The 22,137-nt window shown below is 36.4% G+C and overlaps 1 protein-coding gene across 5 annotated transcripts in view; it reads right to left on the bottom strand.

Moving 5' to 3' along the window:
• Positions 1 to 22,137, bottom strand: part of Ppn (proteoglycan-like sulfated glycoprotein papilin) — a 101,566-nt gene that overhangs the window by 24,183 nt on the left and 55,246 nt on the right. For all 5 annotated transcript variants that reach the window (XM_070300834.1, XM_070300833.1, XM_070300831.1 and 2 more), the window contains exons 2-4: positions 16,057 to 16,117; positions 5,809 to 5,996; positions 3,127 to 3,187 (exon numbers count right to left, since the gene is read on the bottom strand). In XM_070300834.1, the coding sequence (XP_070156935.1) occupies positions 3,127 to 3,187; positions 5,809 to 5,996; positions 16,057 to 16,117 (310 nt within the window). The remainder of the gene's footprint in view (positions 1 to 3,126; positions 3,188 to 5,808; positions 5,997 to 16,056; positions 16,118 to 22,137) is intronic.

The following is a 22,137-nucleotide window of genomic DNA, read 5'->3' as shown; positions in this document are numbered from 1 at the left end:
ACGTGCTCGGATGCAGCTTCATGTCTGCTGATCGTAATAGTGTATTGAAATCAGTCGCGTCAATATACGTTTCCGTCATTGTTGTGTCATTGTTGAGTCTCATAATTACAGCTGTCTATTCACGTCAGAGTTAAAGTGATTGATACAAAAAGAATGAAAGATGGTGCGACAGAGTATTACGAAGAAACATTAATCAAATCTCTTAAATTATCTAAACGACTTAAAATAATCTAACTTTTAAATTCAAAAAATAATATTTACTTTAGTATTTCAAATATATATATATATATATATATATATATATATATATATATATATATATATTTATAAACCTTAATTTAATATTAAATTTCAAAATACTTTAATTAATTTTTATATTATGTTCGCATTTCATCAAACTCTACAATGACAATTTATCAGTTTAGAATGTGATACGATAGCTTTTTGTCATGTTAATTTCAGAGGATTTATTAAATGCTCTCTTAGAACGAGATAACGGTAGCACGTTGCATTTGCCGATGAATATCCCATAAATAATTTTTATCGAAATAATTTTTGTTCCCCCGTTTTCTGCGCGCGATTAAATGGCCTGACGGGTTGACGGCAAAAAATTTGCAAAGGAAAGGCGGAACGCCGTCGGATTCTCTAATTGTGGTTAATTAATCATAATTTTCCTATATTTTTCTGCAAGAGCGAGAACATCGCCGAACTGTCATCGTAAATTTACTAGAATTTGCGAACTTTATATCATATTGCATTTTCGTTCTTTTTTATGTTTAGCTTTTAAATTGAAAATTCTATTTTTCAAGATTAATATGGCATTATAATCGCGTTACCGTGATTATTATAAAAGAGACTTGAACGTTTACTTTCAAAATAAAATGCTGTCTTTGACAAATTTTGAGAAAATTCTAATAATTGACGAAACGCATTTTCGCCAACAAAATAAAATGGAATTGATCGCCGTTCAAATCGTGCGCAAGCACTCGAGCAAATTAAATTAAAAGATCAAAGAATTTAATAATGCTCTGTAACAAAAATTTCAATAATTGCTTCTAAACAATTTTGAATTAAAACAACAATATAAATCGGCAATGTTACTTCACGCTAAAGAAATTGCGGTTTCGCCGTAAACGTTTCAAAGTGTGTTTCTAAATTCGTTAGTTGTATTACTCGTCATGGCACGAAGTAAAAGCACAATCTACGTAGCGATAAAGAGTAAACGTTTGCTTAATGGTCCGCTATCGTTACCGTATAACGCACCTCTCCATTCCACGAGCTTTTACCGAGCAAGTCACGAGCACTCACGGTACCAACCAGGTTGCCGAGAAGAGAATCTGCTAAAGTGCAGATATTGTACAGGTCGAGTTTATAGGGTCACTGGGTTGTAGCGAGCTACTGCAAAATCTCGCCATATATTCAATTGAAATAGAGATTTTGAGTACATACAACATTTCCGTCCAATTATTCCCGACAGAAAACGAACAGATGGAAACGACAAAGAAAAATTCTTATTAATTCGCCAATCCATTCCCGTGTTCCTTCTTATCCACGGTACATATTCGTTATATGCCGATCCGCTTATATGCGAATGACAAAGAAGAGAATGAAATAATGCGACTTGCCTCAGCGCGAGTGTCCTATAATTCTACGAAACCGCATAAACGAGTCTTTGACAGACAGTGATTCCGATTTAGGTAAAAGTTCAGAGGCACCCATCTCTCTACCGTGATATACGCATATGAAGCGGACGCATACTTTAAAAGTACATACGTAAATCTCACTTCTTTTACAATTAGCGAATATTTCTGTTATTTTTTTAAAAGTTAAATTTCGATGAAGTTCTGTGATGGCGATGTTTCTCTTGAAAAAATGCGTGGATTCCCTTTGAAAACGCGAATAAGAAAGAGATTAAAAGTTTATAGCGGTAGTAAAAGATCGTTCCTTTAAGTCTAACTATATTAAATCCTCGCCGAGGATACTCGAGGGTGTGCTCCATTTGTACATCGTGAGCAAGTTAAAAGCACGGGAATGCTATCCGAGAGTCGTAAAAACGCGAGATGGTATACATGCACTCGTCTCCCGTTTGGAAAGACAGACTTTTAAAGCGATAAATGGGGCCGATAATACGAGGTGATTTGTTGAGCATCGTCGCAAATGTCAGCAGTCTGCCGATGTAGGTAGAAATGCATGGCGCTTATATTACGGGCATGCAAATGGCAAGGAAACATTTTTATTCCTGTCGCCATCATAAATATATAGATATAGAATAAATAAATATTCTTCTTTTTTTAATTCATCGACAATTATTGATCTATCTCGATAACAAAGCGCTCAAATTGTAACAAACAAAAAATTATTATTAATCGTTTCGTTATTATATTACAGTTACATCTTTTTTCAATTTTTCATAATTGACTCTGCAATTTAAATAAGTATACGTTTAAACTTCTGAGTTTAGAGATCCATTGCAATTGATTAGGATTGAATAACAACATAAATCATATCATTAAAAATTGACGTATCATTCGTTCATCTATATCTCAAAAATTAGTGGAAGACGTTCCGACGAAAAGATGAGACATAACCGAATGAATCAATCATTCAACGAATGTGCAAATCGCGAATTAATCGCAATTTTCCGCGTCGAGACAGATCCCGTCTCGTACTTTAACGGCTTACTTTCTTCGATATAGCGAGGGCGCGTAAGAATCGTGGGCGGGCGTGAAAGAGAGGAAGAGAGAAGGGACAAGACTGCAGACTTCGACTCTCTCATTGATTTCAGTTTGCTCGCAGACGCGAATAATTGAACCGCGCGTCACGCGTCTGTGCCCCGAGGACCCCTTGATAGACTGCCAAGCCGCTCGATCTATTAAAGCACATCGCATAAATCACTCCCTGTTACACGGCAATTAATCAAGTTCCAGATTGTACGCGACTCACGTAGCCCGCGGCATTCTCACGACGAAATCTTTTTGCGATCTCCGATCGACATTATGACATCGCGGGAGACGACGTGATCGCCCGCATCCGGCGACGCGGATGCGGAAAATAATTGATACGATTTGAAATCGTTATTAGCTTCGTTAAGAGCTGGAATTAAGAGCTACTGTTTCTCGTACTTACTTGAATGTTACACGAGAAGAATCTTCTGGAGGCACCGGTGCACCTGTCATGACCGCTGTCACTGTAACACCATAAAATATAGAAATGTTATTTTCTCGTATGTTATAAACGAAGGAATATCACAGAAGCTAAATCTTGTTACATTTATGAATTTTGTCTTATATTTATAATTTTACTTATCAAGTGTTAATATTGCTATAAAAATAAGATCTATCTTTTGCGTTTATTTTTACTTAATAATTAATCACAAATTTATTTCTCTATATAATAGAACTCGAATATAATCGCTTATATTCGCAACTATCATAGCTCTGTTGAAATCGACATCATCACTATAATAAAGGATAGACACAATCGAGTCCATTTGACATGCGACTATAGTAATTGCACGCGGAGAATAAAATACACTCGCGATGTATAATAAAAGGGGCAATACCGATTGTGTATAGTTGAATAATGTAAAACGTTCTCTATAGCTATTCCTCATCGTGATTTGCTCTGTGTCGATTTGAATTTTGATTACGCTGTACGCATTTCTTTTTCTTCTCCTCAAATTCATGCGATTAAAAGTGAGCTTTAATAAAAATTATCCACTGGATCTAGAGCTGGCTTCAAAAAATTTTTTTCGATATTTTAGGATAAAAAAAGAGATAAAAACGCGCGAATAGATAATTTTCAATATTAATTAAAAGATGTGTGGATTATAAAATTTATACACAAAAAGAAAAAATGAAAAACGATCAACGATAGCTCATAACATTCTACGCGAGTGTGAAGAGTTTGGTGAAAACAAGATTAAACTTACTCCTTCAATAAATTATGCCACAGTATCTTGGTAAGTGCTGCTTACTTATTGCACACGAAAATCCGACGTTTAAAAATTTATCTTTCTAAGGTAAGTACCTTTTCCTGCTTGATAAAATTTTTAGAAAGAGAGGGAGAAAAAGATTCGAAGATTTACGTACTTACGTCTTAGAGCGTTACACGTAATATTTTATTAACGGATTTATGTGACCACATCATGTATTACATTTACGGAGTATAAGATTACAAATCCACGTGTAAGCGCTTCCTTCAAATTTAATCGTCTTTCTTTTTTTTTTTTTAATGTAAAAAGTAAGATATTCAGACAAAAATGATATATAAATTATACGTAATTCTCTATCGATTTCTCCGTGATTAAGCGCGATTTCTAATCGACTACAGATACGGAAAGCACGTCGTGTGCCACGATCTCGCGAAAATAATGCGTTTCCCTCGCGATAAAATAGCAGTGATCGTTACGTTTCGTTGATCTGTGATTAACCAAGACGAAATTCATACGATACGATGCGCGCATCATGTGCTTTCACGTTACGATTATCTCGCTTTCTAAGATCCACGCCATATCATTAATGACGAAATCAACCGTACTGGCACAATGTCGATCATCGATCGGTCACTCTCATTCTCCTCTTACGGCCTTTTTGCCCTACGTAACCGCGGCGCGCGTTAAAATCCAACTTTAATTGCGTCTTCGCGATGGGAAATCGTGAGAATTTCTTGGAGATAGCGTGATGCCGGGAGACGTGTAAGTGCCTACGATTAATCTTTCCTTAGTTTCGAGATAAGAGGGATTTACGGCGGATCCGTTACGTTGGCGCGCGCCGGGAGAAAAGTTTCGTTGATTTATCCGAAATTTAGTCGCGGCCGATGTACGTCGCGTTGCGAAAAGAAAATGTGGCCGATTTTTTTTCGCGAATATTTTTTACGTATGTTTTGTTCGATTCTTGTTGATTTGCCGTTTTATCAAAATTACATTCTTTATAATTGTGACTTACCGACGCAAAGTTTTTTTTTTAAATAGAATTGCAAAGGATCATTTATAACGTCAGCAATTTAGCAAGTTTATTGAAGAATACTGTTGCATCTTTTCTGCCTAAATAAAATATTTTTTAAAATTTTCTTTGTAAAGATATTATAAAATATTTATTGGAAATAAAGTATATAATAATATACATGCAATATTTATTATTGCTGTGATAAGTGATTGCCTCAACATGCCTGGGATATCCGGTGTAGATTGAGATTTGATTAAATTCTTTGCAAGCTTGTGTCCGCTTTTAATCCAATCTCAATCCAATTGAGCATACCATTGTAGCGAGCAGTCCCGAGAATAGCAAGAAACTCGACGAGATAGAATGACTTCTTTCTAAGGCGAATTCAACGAAGGAGAAACTTTAAAAGAGGTGGGTACATTTCCGTACATCATTTACGAATATGAGTGATAATGATAACGATTCTTTCAGTATCTACGTGTACGTACCGAGTGTACGTATAGTCTCAGAACTATAAAAGAGCATATATATTTTCTCGAAATTTTTAAAATAACACAGAAAATTGAAAAAATTCCTCTCGTCGATAAAATATTATATATAACGGAATGTTTAAAAAAATTTGCAACATTTGTCACATCCGCGAGATATCCGACGCTATCGTTTTCATTTTCTACAGTGAATTCCACGAGAGCGATATTGAGACGTTCCTCTTGTACGTGCCAAGAAGCCCATCCCGGCGTGTCGTTCGACATCCCCCTCAATATCGTATCTCGCGATACGAACGAGCGACCGTTTTCCACCGCGGGCCGAGCGGCAGATCAGATAAGTCGACAAATGTGAAATCTGGTAAAATATGGTAACTCACTCTATGTCGAGACACTGTCTGGTCTGATGAGCGACCCCGCCGCCGCAGGAGCGCGAACAGGAGCTCGGTGTCGACCATGGTCCCCAGTTACCCCTCTCGGGCTCGTCCGTGTCCGGCACGAAGTTGCCGGGCAGATAACTGCCGCCGTGTTGTCGACGATGCCTCCCGTGCCTTAATTTTATATGATGCTGCAACACAAAGGAGAGAGAGAGATAAATTTATTACAGCGCGCGTTATCGCACCGCGTCGCGCCGTCGATCGCATCGCGGGACCGAGGTAGTCCGGAGGTATCCCGGGGTCGCGGCCGGGGTCGCGAAAAAGATCCCGGTCTACCGTGAGAACGTGGGTGTGCGAGGGGAAACATTTCGCGCTAAGTGCCCCCTCGTTCACCTGGACCCTCCGCCTCCGAACAACCGTCCAGAGGCGCGACGTACAGGTGAGCTTCAACGGGCACCATGAATCCCTCCATCAGAAAATGGCTCACGTATAAGTGTATCGCGCAAAGAAAGACGATATTTAAGGAAAGCATCACAATCTGATATTTATCCGTGAACACCTAGTTCATTTTTCTCTCGTATGATTGTTAATAATCCTTTTTTTTTTAATTAATTTACATCGTTCTTATAATATTTGAGTTCCTGATCGCAAAATTTTAAGAATTAATGCCATCTGGACATTCGTAGAATTTTATCCGTCAATTTATTCCTTAAATTTATTTTCTGAAAGAAATAATTTTGCCAATAATGCGCGTGTGGAACGTGTCACGGATGATTTTTAACGCATATTTTTTGCATTAGAATTTTCCATTAACCTTGCTAAAGATCGCGTCTTCCTGCGCGACAAGTCGAGGAACCGTTGCAGACGATGTCATCGTTGTCACAGTATATTAGCGTCAAATTGTGTCTCTCGACGGGAAGTCCACAAAATTCACCGCAGGCGTTCTCCGCGGCTAATAAGCGCAGGAATATGCGAGATGAGAAAGAACTTTAGTCACCGTATATCGTATATCACTCGTGTCTTAATATTATAATCAGTATCGATTAAATCACGACAGATAAAAATCTGCCCGGAAAATAAACTGTCGCGGTTTAAAATTAATTTTTTGGGCCAAGTTTGCAGTCACAAACGTACGAGGGATTTTTGCCCGAGCGTTTGCTCCAGAAGAAGTGGCCATATAACATTTCAATGGCCAGATCCTTTTGGCGAGTGCCCAAGGCAGTTTGCATTCGCCGGTTGTAAAGCGCACATGCGCGGTTTCCAATAAAATTATCAGCTACCCTACAACGCATTCTAGCACTCCTTGCCGGAGTTATGGTTCCCCGTTTAACGACTCTCGCTAAATGATCGTTTCTCGATCGAACGCGCTCTCGAGTACAATCGCTGCTCCAAGCGTGTCTTGTTGAACGGCTTGTATTCGGTTATTGGTCTCTGATGGCCGATTCGTAAAATTTATGGATACATGCAAAAAATCCTGTTTTCATTTTAAAATTTCAGATTGTCACATAAATCAAGATAAATTTATTTCGATAGTTATTTCGATAATTATTAAAGAAGTATCTCAGTATCTCTTTTTAGATAAATTTGTAAAGAAAGATGATAATATTTGTGGCTCCTGTATTCATTAATTTAGAAATTTCTATTCAGAGGGGAAAAGTCGATATATTTGTATAAAGTAAGATAATAACAGTTATTTCTATAATTAAAGAGAGCAATGGTTTTTAAACTGATATATGACAAGCGTTTACGCTGTCGTTAAAAGCTGGAGTTTCTGATTATTTGCATGAATTATTTGCCATAAAGTCATTTCATTCGAAATACCGGCAGTAAAGGGTTGAAATTGTTTTGTACTTCATCCCACGGGTTAAAGAGTACTTTGTACTTGAATAATTATCGACAAAAGAACAAACAAAGAGCTGGGTAAAATATAATTGCACGGCATTTAATGAAAGGCAGATTTATTGCGCGCGTTCCTGGCAATTATACTCCGTGTACAATTTATCCGGCTAAATAGTTACACTGATCGTTACATGACGCAGTGAATCATAGCGACCACAACCATTTATAGCAATTAAAGTAAATTGTTTTACTTTTTAAATGCATACAAAAAAAATTGTGCATGCAATTCAGAGTGCCATGCCAATAGAGATTTACTAATAAAATAGAATTCACATTTTTTTTTTAATTTCTCAAAATCCACACTGTTATGTATATATATATTTATTGCTAAACTTTATTAAATAAAATTCGTATAAAGCTGACATCAATATTGTTTTTTTTTTTTTTTTTTTTTTTTTTTTTTTTTCCAAATATTATTGATCAGTTTTCATTTTTTACATTCGACTTTGCAACAAAAAAGTACTATTAAAGGATAACTAAAAGACTACTAAAAGATTTCAAAGATTTATAATGCTAGCCAAAACGTCATTACATACATAAATCAAGATTTGCATTAATCATATACATGAACAGCAACTATATGTACTTCAACAAGTTTATTCGAACGTCGGAACTCAAGAAAAGTTATGCGGATTTAATCTGTTCTCTTTCTCAACTCAGACACTGATTTCTTCGATTAAAATATTGTTTATATTCCGAGAAGAAGCATTATTTACAGCACAAACAATTTTTCCTTTTATTTAACTTCTCAATTAAAATAATTTTTATTAGCTTTTCGGTTCACATTAACGTAAGAATAATTGATTGCAATTTTTATGTATACAATTTCATTTTTTTTTTTTTCCATCATAGAAACAATATAGCATTAAAACTTTCTATTACAACAATTCTCACATTTTTGCTATTGAAAAACTTTCTTACTTCACTATTTAATTTGTTTTCAGCCTTATCATGTTTCAATTATGCAAATAGTACAAAGACAAAAATCAGATCTATAATTTATATATGTGTGTCGAAAAATATATATGCACAATATATTTTATAAATTTCTCTCTCTCAAATAATCTTTATTCTAGAGAGAAAGGATATTTCTCATTGGTATGCCGAAGGATTTTATTGAAACTTGTGTCACTTGCATCTCGCTACTCATAGAAGATTATGCAATGTAGATGCATCGGTCATATAGTCATTTACAGTCCCGGTTATGACAGCTGCAGTGGAGATTTTTACTAAGCGTGGGAGATGGTCGCGCACAGATGGGCGCATCGCGCGCGTCATTTCCGCGTAGTAAAAGTACTTTTGAGCGCTCAGGGAGGAGACTTTCTTCTTTGCGGTTTCTCCACGAGCATCTGCAACTTATCGTGGCCGTCGTATTGTCGAGTTTGCACGTACGAGATAATGCGGGAATATATAAGCTTAAGAAAACGCACAAGTTGGCGCAGATCCATTCGATTATAAAGTCATCGCGTCGTCTGATAATTTTTAACGAAGAATCAGATAAGTTGGAGCTACAACTCCTGAAATCGCTGAGTTATATCGCAACATAAATATATCATTATAATTTAATGTGAATTTAACGTTTAATTTAACGTCGATAATATGAGTGATAATATAAATTTAAAATTTCGAAATTTTATTTTGAAATTTTCACGCTACTCCTTTCGTGGTATTTAAAAAATGTGTACCGCTATATAAGATCATTCTCTTCCTGTATTGCACCGAACATCTGTAGCTTGGCTCGTCAAATCACCAAGCTGTATGTACCGCAACGTGGGAATATATAACGATAATAATGACATGTTAGCGGTACGTGTATGACTATAAAACCATCGGATGCACGACACTGCAAGATGAGTTTGTAAAAAGCGTGTGCGTCAGAGGAAATTCAAGTACTCGCATAAATCATATTTAAATCCGCAAAATATATCAAGCGGTACACGAAGAGTAATCAAGCATTGAAATATTAAAGCTTCTACGTTTATCATTCTTAATCTTACTCGTAGAAATTATAACTAGCTCAATGTTTACATAATATTGCATATAGTTCAATCTAAAATTTATTTGTGCTATTCTTATTAATTTTTTTGAATATTGCTACCATAATTATATTATAAAAGAATATCCAGAAGAAATGTACGATATTGTCAAAAGTATTTTTATATTAATATTCATTTTATATTTATATTTCAAACATATCACAAAGCTAAATTAACAGAGAATTGTTTACGATAATAGCAAGCGCGAACGTGATTAAATTTAGCACAGTCACTTGGATTGCCGTAGCAACCGAAGACGACGGATCGTCTTAGAACTGCCGTTTAAACAGATTTGTCGAGAAGAAGTAAGTTTATTGCGATTCTCACAGTAATCAGCGATTATCGCGAAAGCGCGCGATAAATCGAGAAATTAAAACGTATTCTTAAGTGGTGACTAACCACGTCGCGTATGCCGATTCGAGACATAAAGCGGGGCAGCTGCCGGAACAAATCGACCATTTACATCATCTCTTGTAAGAGCGATGATTATTTTTGTGCCAGACGCGGCCCGGCCGTTCGCGTCACGACGGTATGACGTGTCCTATAATTATGTCAACTACCGGGATGTTCTCTTTTGTTAATTACCGAAAGTAATCACGCGATCGACGGACTTGCCGTTAATTGTTAATTACGCTGGATAATTGCTATGCGCATAATCGCGTGTCTCATTACGGCGGAGACGTAATTCGCGACGCGGCGAATATTGTTTTTTTGCTCTTGAGATTTTTCTCTACGGTTAATTATACCGCGGTATTATAAGATCTATTCTGTAATTACGATTTTACGGAATGGTATCTGTATCTTTAGACAGTCACGCTTATTACTTAAGAAAGGTATGTAATAAAGTACGGTATTATTAATTATTTATTTTAAAACTTATTGATTATTCGAATTAATACGAGTCACAAAACTGTCTATTTAATATAATTATGTATAAGATTTAATCATCTTGAAATATATATTCTACTTATGAATTTCTCTAACTCCGTAAAATTTCACCTTCAATAATATAAAATTTATTTAAGTTAAAAAAAAAATCTAATTATTATTGATTCCAATCATCGTTGAAATTAATAATAATAAAAATAATTAATTTTTTTTTTAACTGACATTAATATATCAGAAAATTTATTAAAGTATATAAAAAACAATATATATATTGCAATTTTTATAAAACGGTGTCAATAGTAGAATAATAGCGCAATCCATTTATTATCGATCTCGCAGTCGATTAGCCATGATGGTGGTTCACTCACCATTGCTGCTTGACTGCCACGGCGAGATACGAAACGTAACCTGTTAACAGTGAAACGTAATCCAATATCGTCGAGGACAATGATCCGTAAAGAGGGTTTCTGCATCCGATCGGATGGCCCTGGCAAGCTGGCTTCTTGAGCTGAGATTAATATAATCTCGGTGACACTATGGCAAGCTACCCGATTTTGTGCAAGCGTTCGTTTGCGGTATAAACGAGATTATGTGTTGTCACATTTGATATTTTACAACATTTAAAAACTAAAGTTTAATATGTTTTTTCTTTAACTATAATAATTATTAAGATTAATGGAGAGATAGAAATTAAATTAAAGTAAAAATATTAAATAAGTATAAGAGAGGCAAATACGATATTCATTTGCTCTATAGCGGATAAAAATAAGAGCGTAATCAGCAAATATACATATACACACACAAACACACACGCACACATATATATATATATATATAGCGTTTGCAACTTCGTTGGAAACTTCGATTATGAATTAAATTCAAGCGCAGTTTTCGTAGGTATCTATATACGTACACAAAATGTAATTTCATTTGGTATGCTCAAGTTCTAATGTCTAATATCCGCGGTAACAGTAGATAACCACGAACGCTTTTTATCACGGTTGCCTCTGCAATGAGATGGTAGAGATCTTCCTCTGGCTAGAAGGCAATCAGCAATTACTAATCACCGTACATTTCGACGCTTTACGTTATCAGGAATAAGAAACAAAAAACGCGATTTGATACAGTTCTGTTTATTCCAATATATTGACTAATAATGGCAACTATACTTTAGCAAAATTAAAATTTTTTCTTCTCGGATAAAAATAACATTGTATTCCGAAAATCGTGAGATCCATAAAACACGCAAGTATAACTAGCTGCGTTAATAGCAACGCCGAGAGAAATAAAGTAGATAGTAAGAGAAAATTAAGTATCTCTCGAATTATGAATTTGTTATTTAAGTCGCTTCTACGCCCGCGTACTAGCCATTTGTCTTTATACGCGCTAACTACGAGATTCAACTTTAGATTAACGCGCGATATAAATCGTCAACAATAATTGGATGTTGTCACGGTCAATGCGCGCCATGTCGACCACGGATCTCGGGAGTTACCGCCGATGCGAGCCGCCGTTCGTACATGGAACGTGGAATTTGACGATCGTAGAATGTTCCGTGAGATTGCGTGGCAAAGAGTTAATTAAATGGTTCGGGGAAATGGATCTCTCTCTCTCTTTTTTTCCTTTCTCTCCCTTTCTCTCTTCGGACACAAAGGGGTCAGCCGATGAACCGTGAACAGCCGGGCGCAACACGCCTCCTTCTTAATAATTGTCATATATATCGTCGCCGTCTGACCTCGCGTCCGACGCAAAACGGCGATGGGTCCGGTTCACGTAATGGCGATTTCGTCTGCAAGATCGCTGATAACCGATTCACTGGCGTAACGAGAACGAAAGATCCGTATATGCCCGTCATATCTCATTTCCCCGGCCAATTGTTGCGAATTCCGCGACGGAATGACCCGTCGAGCATCGATTGCGCACAAGAATCAGTTACAACGCGATGATATCGCGGAGGATTCTTGGCTTACTGCAATCTTACGCAAACTAATGCAACTATTTGCATAGGCTTGATGATAATATCGTGATATGTTTATGCAAAAGTATGCATGATTTGTAACTTTTGCTGCTTCGAAGCGCAAATTGTCGGCGGCCAAAATTGACGAAGAACGAGGAATCGAGATAGCTCGAGGGACGATGCGTTTTCTAAGTATCAATTGCAATAGTTTGTTGTCTTAAACGAGCAAGTATAATAAGTATAGAACATTTCTCCGGCCATGGTTCAGTAACAACACAATGTATTACGCAATATTATATGAAAACGTACTTATTAATTTTTTAGCTTTTTGTTTTTGACGTTGCAGGAATTTTATTCAGAGAGGAAGAGATAAAAAAGAGAGAGGGAGAGAGAGAGGGATAGAGAGAAAGCGTATTATTCAGCAAATATATTTAATTAATTCGTAATTAAATGCTTTGAATATTTTTGTTTCTTAAACTAATGTCGATAACGTATATAAAAGTTTTATTTAGTTAGTATTATTTTTAATATTCTTCCTCTATACGTTTTATAATTGTAAATATATATATATATATATATATATATATATATATATATTGTATATATTGTATATATAAAAAAAGAAAGCAAACATATTTAAATAAGTAAATATAATTTTTTTATATATAAACTCTCAAACATTTTACTAATTAAAAATATAATTGGATACAAAAGAAACGAAATTTTTCAAACAAAATTTGTTAATTCTGCTTTGGAAACATTATCCGCCGTAATAGCAGGAGGATTAAAGCTCGAACACAAAAATTGCACATTATTCTCGCTAAATATTTGAACTAAACATAGCTTGAAAATGTACGTTGCTGCTTTTAGAAAAATAAAGAGAGAAGAAGAATATAAATGATTTTGCAGTTATCACATTTAATGAGTAATTATACCGTTGAAAACTGTGCTTATATAGAGACGTCAAAGTAACGCGTTCGTTTATGATGGGAAATTGATCGCGGTAAATACACGATTCGACTTGCAGCGAAGCTATCTTCTTCATCGTACGTCCTTAAACGTGTAAATGGCATAAGCAATGCTTTTCTCATCTTCAGAAGTACATATTGCATAATCGCGTCTGCCGTTCTCGCTAACCACGACGACTCGTTGTATGCTTTACGTCATTATATCATCAGGATATATTTTCTTAATTTTTCATTTACATAGTCAGATTGGAGTTTGTTTTTCGATAACTGTTATGTCAAATTCTGTAATTAGTATTTTTTAACAATACCAATTCAATATGTGAAATAAGAATTCAATAAATTTCTTTTATAAAGTATTATTTTTTCATAATTTAACGAGCATACACCTCCCAATATTTCCTTAAATGTTCGTAAAATTATAACTCTACCAATTTTGCTTTAACAAAGGAAGGAGCTACGTATAAACGTGTCAGAAAACGATTAATGCGAAAGAAACTAATTAACGTACAAATTACACACGGAATTAATTGCCATCAAATCAAGGTTCACTTTAACGTATATCACGACATACCATTGCAATGTCCGTTGGTTGCAGCCGCCGAGATTGTCGGATACGTTTTCAAGATTCCTTCGCGTCTGTAATGACCACTTAACTTAGATTAGCCACGCAGTCTGGCCAGGAGTGCGCTGATGATGGTAAAAAGCCGCCATGAGTCAGTAGGGTTTTTCCCTTTCTCCCTTCGTGCCGCAACTAATAATCTCATTGTCGATCCTCGCGAATATCTTGGGAGCGCCACTCGCGAGCGTGTGTATATATACGCTGCAAATTTATAAATGTAATTTCCCTCTGACAGAGAGCGAAATGTCGAAGAACCTGCGACAGATACTGCGAAGAGCAATTTTTGCAATTGTAATCGCCCGGCAATGCAACCCATTTACCGACGTTTCATTCATTTAATTCATTTTTATATCGCGTGTTGCGTCGCGTTCGCGAATTCGTTTTCATATGAAAAGAGACGCCGCTGATTCGCAACGTGTTTAAAAGTTCCTCGTTGTCGAGATCCGATGTTGCTTTAAATCTAATTAATATTATATAATCAACCTTTTTTTTTTTTAAATTAAATTTGTATATTTAATTTATAAATAGCTATCAATTCGAGATTATAAAAACGTCGTCGAGAAAAGGCGTGGCATTTGACAATTTGTCTCAAAGGCGACAGAAGATGTGCTTTTGGCGCGAGGTAAAAAGCTCGGATATAAAAAGCTCAAGGTCTGCCGCTGATGAACACGCCGCGTGTAACGAGAGATCCCGAATTATTTCTCGCATAAGTTATTTCCCGTGTAAGTCGGACGTGGGTCCCGTGGATGCAGATAAAACAACGGCCACGACAGAAGCGCAACAACCGTGAGCGTGCAACGAGATTACCGCGATCTCCTTCGTCCTCTGTTATAGAGGGCGAACCTTCGGTACCTTTCGAACCTCTATTTTCTTGCCCCGTCGAGGAGATCACGGGAATGCCCTCTAACAAAATTCCCTCTCCTTATCCCGAAAACTTTCTCGCGATACTGTAGCCTGTAGCTTCCATTTCGGACCTAATCTAATCTCGCTTTTATGCTTTCAGCATCGTCGCTCTTTTCGATCTTGCGGAACTGTTTTCTCGCGAATCGAATTTTGCGGCTAAAATGAAAACAGTAATGAAGAGATGATAACGGAAATGGCATATAAATTTGCGAAATTATCAGATTTATCCAACGGCAGAACTCTCGGAATATCATTGATTAGCGTGAAAAGTCGAGTTTCAAAACATTTCTAAACAGAATTTTCAAAACAGAACTTGAATAAAAATATTAAATCACTCCGAAAGAGATAAAGACGGATAATTTTCTACAGTCAAAAATTGTTGCATAAAAAGTCTTGAAAAAAGCTCGCTATAAGAATTAATGGTACATCTGGTAGTAACGTGGTATTATATTTAGATATCTTGGAGCTGGGCCAAAATCAATGCCATTTTGTAGCTTGCAAACGCACGCGTATGAAGGAAACGTGTATTCAAATATATCGAACATTACTGTCTTTACATCACAAAATAACATTTGAATATCCGACATAGCAAGCATTAATTTTTATATTAATTTTACACTATGTAAAATATTGGGGCGTGATAAATGAATTTAGGAAAAAGAAAAATACACGAGTAGAGATTAGCACCGGAGGCCATCCGTAATTATTGGTTACGTCGTAATGGTTTACGGAATCTTTATGTTCCCTATTGTCTTGGAGATTTCCTAGGCACAAAGTGTACCAAGATAATCTGCGCAGAGACCGGGAGGCCTTGAAACCCGAACCATCATCAAAGAAAGGGCAATAAAACCTGAGGGAATGCCGTCAAGATACGTTGAGGCCCTTGTCGTGGCTTTATTCCGGGCTTCAAGGTATCACCACGATGCTTTGAATATTGTTTTTATCTTATAAATACTGCTCGTTTTATAGAAATGAACTTACGTGTTTTGCGGAAGTATCGTGTACATGTGCTGCTATAAGAAATATTAAGAGCCCCAGCAACCTGAAAGGAAAAATTGTAACGTTAGTAATATATTTAACATATATTAAAATATATGTTAAATCGAATAAAAAGAGATGTATATATATATATATGTATGATAAAATTTTAATTATCAATTTTTTAATTAATTTAATTATAAATTCGACTTTTAATCCTGTGTATTACATATATATGTAATATATATAATAAAAGACTATATATTTTTTATTTTAACATAAAATATATATTTATATAAAATAGACATACAACAAACAATATTTTTATGTAAGAATAAATACGCAAAATGATAAAATTAATATCTCATCTTCTATACGGAAATTATATTTATATTACCTATTTATAATTATATTTAGCACAATAGATCTTGACTCAAAATTTGACTCTGCGTTATTGAATCTCATTACGACGAAATAAGTTTCACTGCAAAGTGGTTCTGTGATTCTTTATGTCAGTATGGCTAATAGACAGTTATGTGTTACGCAATATTACGTGAATCGAATATACATTCTTACCTTCATCTGACGAAAGTGAATCTCTTAAATGACTGCGAGATTTCGTAAATTGGAATCAGATGGTCGGTTCGAATGAAAGAAGAAGAGAGAGGGAAGGAAAAAGAAAGAGAAAGATAGAAGGAATTCGTGTATTCGCGATTCGTCAAGATGAAAGAAGAACGATTGCTCAGTAACAATCCCCTTCTTCCCTAATTTTGCTTTGATGTGTTTTCAGATTTTAAACTATTTTTAACATGAAATATTTGCACATTATTAAACGGAAAACAATTTGACAAATTATATGCGTCCAGTCAGAGAGAGAGAGAGAGAGAGAGAGAGAGACAAACAGCATTTTGGGGGAGAAAAAGAAAAAGAAAAATTTACCGCTTAATTTATTTTTATTTCTAACATAGCGCGCGTAAGTACTCTTTCTACTTTCAAAGTTTAAAGTAAGTAAGATCTTTTTATCTCATTGCCAGACTGAAAAGAGTCAATAACGCAAAGTGCACGAAGTGCTTTTACAACAATGTGCCAGTAGTTGAAAACATAATCAATAAGAGAAACGTATCCTTTACTCACATTACATCGTCGTACAATTTTCTATAAAATAGATATATACGTGAAATTTTTACATATCACAATTTTGCAATATAGGTATTGCAACTTACCATACATTTATCATGTAAGACTTCCTTAACCCTAGACAATTTTCAATTAGTTGTCAAATATGACAAAATTCATCACGAATTATAATAAAAACGAATCATAATTTTATTATTTAAAAAGAAAAAAAGTCTAAATTATAATAATCAAAAGTACCCTACAAACTAGTGTGAAAAATAGAAACGAATGCCAGCGCATTTGAATCTCGGAAGCAAGTTCAATGTCTTTGCCAACGGCAGCAGCGATGACGATCATCGTGAATGAACATGCTTACTAGCGTGTTTTTGTGATGTATTGGCACGCGTCGTTACGTAACTTCTTCGAGTGGGCGTCATTCAGGTTTGGAACGATGCCCGCGGAACTGCGAGTGACTCGCTGCTATCGCAGGAATGGGCGAGCTCCAATATATAGGCGTCTGTTATCGGCTAGCGGGTCTAATATTCCCGCGAGAAGTGATTTATCGATTTTATCGATACCGATTTTACTCGATGGTAATTACAAGCGTTTCGTATCATGCCGTGTTTAAAGCCGACGTACCAATGGCTATTCCGCGTATCGGAGCAGTCCGAGCATAACGTGCTCTCGAATCGTTTATGAAAATCGTTCGCTGTTTACTTCAACGAACAGAGACATAGAGATGTTTAAATTCTGAATCTTTTATTTAGGAGTTTGCGAGCTATCGTATCGACAAAATGATGAAGCGATTGAATCAGAAAATTGGATAAAGGTATAAAGTATAACAGAAAAATAGAGAAAAGAGAGCGTGGCATTCTTTAGTGACTGCTATATCTTTAAAATAATCATGTTTTGAATATTATATCGTAGAAGGACAATTTGCGTGGATTACTTTTCTGCAAAAATGGACCGTAAATCGTGCCGAACGTAAGAAGATTATATCGCAATTATTATAACTGGTCTCAGCTGCGAGAAAAAGCTCTTAAGTAAAATAGTTTTATGAAGCACGAGCTGGATACGGGGATCGTTTAATTGGAACGCAGTTTTGAGCGCACTAAATGCACCTGCGAGGCATACGCTCATTTTTTCTCACAGCATAATCGTAGCGTCGATCGATTTAACGACATTTTTCTCACTTTTCCGCCTTTTAAATATGTTTATCACGAGGAAATAATTTAATTGCAAGCCGAACTAATCGCGAACGCCAACAGTGTGGCTTTAATATATAATTACCGGTACTCGATAATCGAGCCATTTGAGTTGGAAACTTCGGAAGTGCTTCTCCGTTTGCGAAAATAATCCTCCTTCCACTCAGTACATTGCGGAGGTGGCTTTGTCGGTATAAAGTTTCATATTGCAGTGTGTACAGTTCGCGCGCAATTTCTAGTTATGAAATTCTCTCATAAACTTCTGAGAATGTCAATAAAGTTCCGAGTATATCCAATTTGCAGAAATATGCAAATCGGTGACAAACACAAAGACGGGAATAATCTTAAAAATCGGAGAACAATAAGTCACTTATATTCCTTGTATCTCTTTTACGCGGAGAAATAAAAAAGATAAATTATTGTACATACCAAAAACTAAGTAAGATATGAAAAATATGTGCGATCATTTAATTTAAAATTTGGGATTGTACAAAATATTTTGAGATTGCGAACGATTTGACGCTCCAACATATAAGAGTGTGTAAGAAATAATATTGTGTATTGAATGAAATAAAATTTATTATATTATAGTAACAAAGGAAACTCGGCTTTATTGCTTGCTTCTATTCGCTCGTTTACGATTGTCGAAGCCTGTTTCGAAATACTCAGACCATCGAGATAAATATTGTTTGCGAAACGATCCTGATCTTGACGAAAACAAACTTATAATAAAATTAAACTCGACCAAAGAAAATTTAACATCGCCTACAAATGGTTATAATGGCATGTGTCATAAAAAGAGTGTGTTATTTCAACATGTGTTATTTCAATATTGTACGATTACTCTTAACGTGTTACATGCTTCATTTAATAAAATTATTATTATTAAAAATAATGATTATTAGCATGAGTTTTTGTGTTATATTCATTATGGGATCAATGCTCGCCCATGAAGTTCTGCTTCTAGATTGTCGGTACGTCAAACGAGATTTGGAGTCGCATGAATATGCAAATATGGGCCGCGATCCAAGCCCTGCACGCGAAACCCTCTCTAACGAGGACCCCCCACGATCGCATTCTTAAAACTTTGGCTTATGTTAGACCAGCCGCGCTTCTCTTCGACTGCGCGCGGATCCGAAACGTCCAATTATACGTCGCGGCCGAGACCGCATGCTGTTTCACGTTGCAACGCAGGGAATTCTTCTCGCCAGCTAATACTATCCATAATATGCAATTATTTACGCAACTTTCACATATTTACATCGGATTTATCTATTAAAGTTTACCATAATAAACATCTATGTACGCTCTTATTTTTTATTCGTTATAATTTATAAGAATTTTTATATTTCTACAATAGAGAGCGATCTGTTACAAAGATCCGTTTCGAAAAAGAATAGATAATAGTTTTCCGAAAATGGTGATTGTTAATTTAAACGATATTTTTATAATACGTCTCTGTCACACGCGAGAAAGGAAGGGTACGAGAGGCAAAAAAGGCAAACGCGCCCGTGGAACGCGGGGGAAACGCACGATCGTATCCGTGGAATTCAGGCGTAAGAAAGCATCTCTGGTCGGACAACGGGCTCATTAGTATCGCTAGAACGATACTAGCAGTATCGCTAAAAGTGGCAAAAAGGCATCGGTATGGTATGCCCACGCGAGAGAACCTCGGGGCTCTCTTCCACATCAGATTACGACTAGGCAGAGCTGGCATAAGCCTTTTACGCGGTCTGCCTGCAGATAACGGCGATCCGATAACATTGTAATTGGTTTATCGGTTATTAATAATGGTACAACCGTACTCGCGGTTGGTCTATCGCCGGGGTGCAGCATGCATCGACCCGAGGCGGCATATGTGCCGGTATATGATAATCAAAATATCGCCGTTCCACGATTTCAATTTTTTTTATAACATTGAAAAAGAGAGAGAGAAAGGGGGAGGGGGGAGAGAGATTTTATTGCGCGCGAACCTATTAACTTCCATCGACAGAACTTTCAATAATATCGTTTAAACGTTATGCACGAGGTACGTCATAACAAGAGAGAGAGAGAGAGAGAGAAAGAGAAAATTGGGCTAAGCGGTGAACTTATAATAACGAATATATTAGTCTCGAATAGAAAGTTTCTATTCAAAGTAGGACTATACGTGACTCCTCGAAATTAAATGTAAAACGGGACAATTAATCGGCGTGTAATCACCGGATCGGTATTAATCACCGACATCGATTGAAATACGAATGAAATGGCAGCGGATGGGTAAGAACTGCAAAATGAGAGCCGGGTGTTAAACGGCTTGGATTAAGAAATGATTTTTGGGACACGTTCTTCTCTTCGAAAGCGAGATTATACGAACTGCAACGTTGCTAATTCGTAAATCATAAATATTCAAGAGTCAATTAGCATCCTTAGCGAAAGGGTCCGCGCACTCCTGTCGGATCAATTAATTATCGATTTCCATTACGCTTGCGTAATGACCTATTAACGATGTGCACTTGAGAATGTTCCGGCTAAAACTTTCGTCTCGAGTGTCGCGGATTCGAGTGCGCCGTTCGCGCGTAAAATTTATGGCATAAATTTCTCATAAATGCGCCTCGCGTCTCGTCACGTTCCAACTATCGGGCAACTACATGTACCATACGCTGCGAGATTTTTTTTCGCCGTTATTTGAATTTATACGAATTATTCATCGCGAAACAGACGCGCCGACAAAAGTTCCGCGTACAATTGTCTCATGTGATTATACATGATGCATTGTTACGGGCATCGCGACAAATAACAAAATATCGTCCGATTGCCCGTTACACAAAATCTATTATTCTGCGTAATTATTGTGCGATTTATGACATTTCCGGTAAAACACATGATTATAATTGGGATTTGAACAAATAAATGATAATTATCAATATCTACCGTGTCGTCGTGTACAATTTTGACATAATTTCAATATAATAGCGTGCGCATATTATATAACGTATTATAATTTATCCCGACAGCTGTTCGAGAGACTGCGTATTGCGCATAACGCTAACCCATTAAACGCACCTACGCTATAAAATATTTTTGCCCTCGTAATCGCGGGGAAACGTTTAACATTTGACCTCTCACGTAACTTGCTCGACGAACAATCCGAGACGCGTATCGGCGATTAATGCATTATTTTAAACGACGAAGGAGGGTAAAGAGCTGCAAAAGTGGATATTATAGGTCTTCGGAATATCGAGATTACACAACCGTGCCGTGACTGCTACACCCATCTTTCCGTTGTATCCGTCACCGTGATAGATAGATACGATTACGATAGACAGATTAACCATTCAATTGTAAACTGTCTGTCAGATTTCCAAAGCAGCTGCATTGGAAAAATTCCGCAATAGTTTTACGAACGAAATATTCGCGAATTATTAAAATATAAATAAAATCTCTTGCAAATATGGAAATATAAATTTGTAGATTCAAATCGCTAATGAAATTAATTATTCACGCAGGGAGAATTATAAATCGCAAAAAAATGCATCTCTATAAAATAATTTACGCTTTGCTGCCGCTATGCAAAAGCAGAACTCAACGACAGACTTTTTCATCGTACTTCGTTTTACACACGTGTGTCGCGTAATGAGAGTTATTTGCACGTGAATCGCCAGTCGTGTAATTTTCGAGAATGCGCGTGAGAAATCGATCGCTTTTTCAAGCCTGGCCATCGACACCTTGCAATCGAGCGTAATTACTGTGGACATTGCGGTGCGCGCGGATGGACCGTAAT

This window comes from Polyergus mexicanus, unplaced genomic scaffold (genome assembly GCF_030449975.1).
Source record: "Polyergus mexicanus isolate NDT 795.1 unplaced genomic scaffold, iyPolMexi1.0 SCAF_8, whole genome shotgun sequence".
In the NCBI taxonomy this organism is placed as follows: domain Eukaryota; kingdom Metazoa; phylum Arthropoda; class Insecta; order Hymenoptera; family Formicidae; genus Polyergus; species Polyergus mexicanus.
This window is presented reverse-complemented; position numbering and strand designations above follow the sequence as displayed.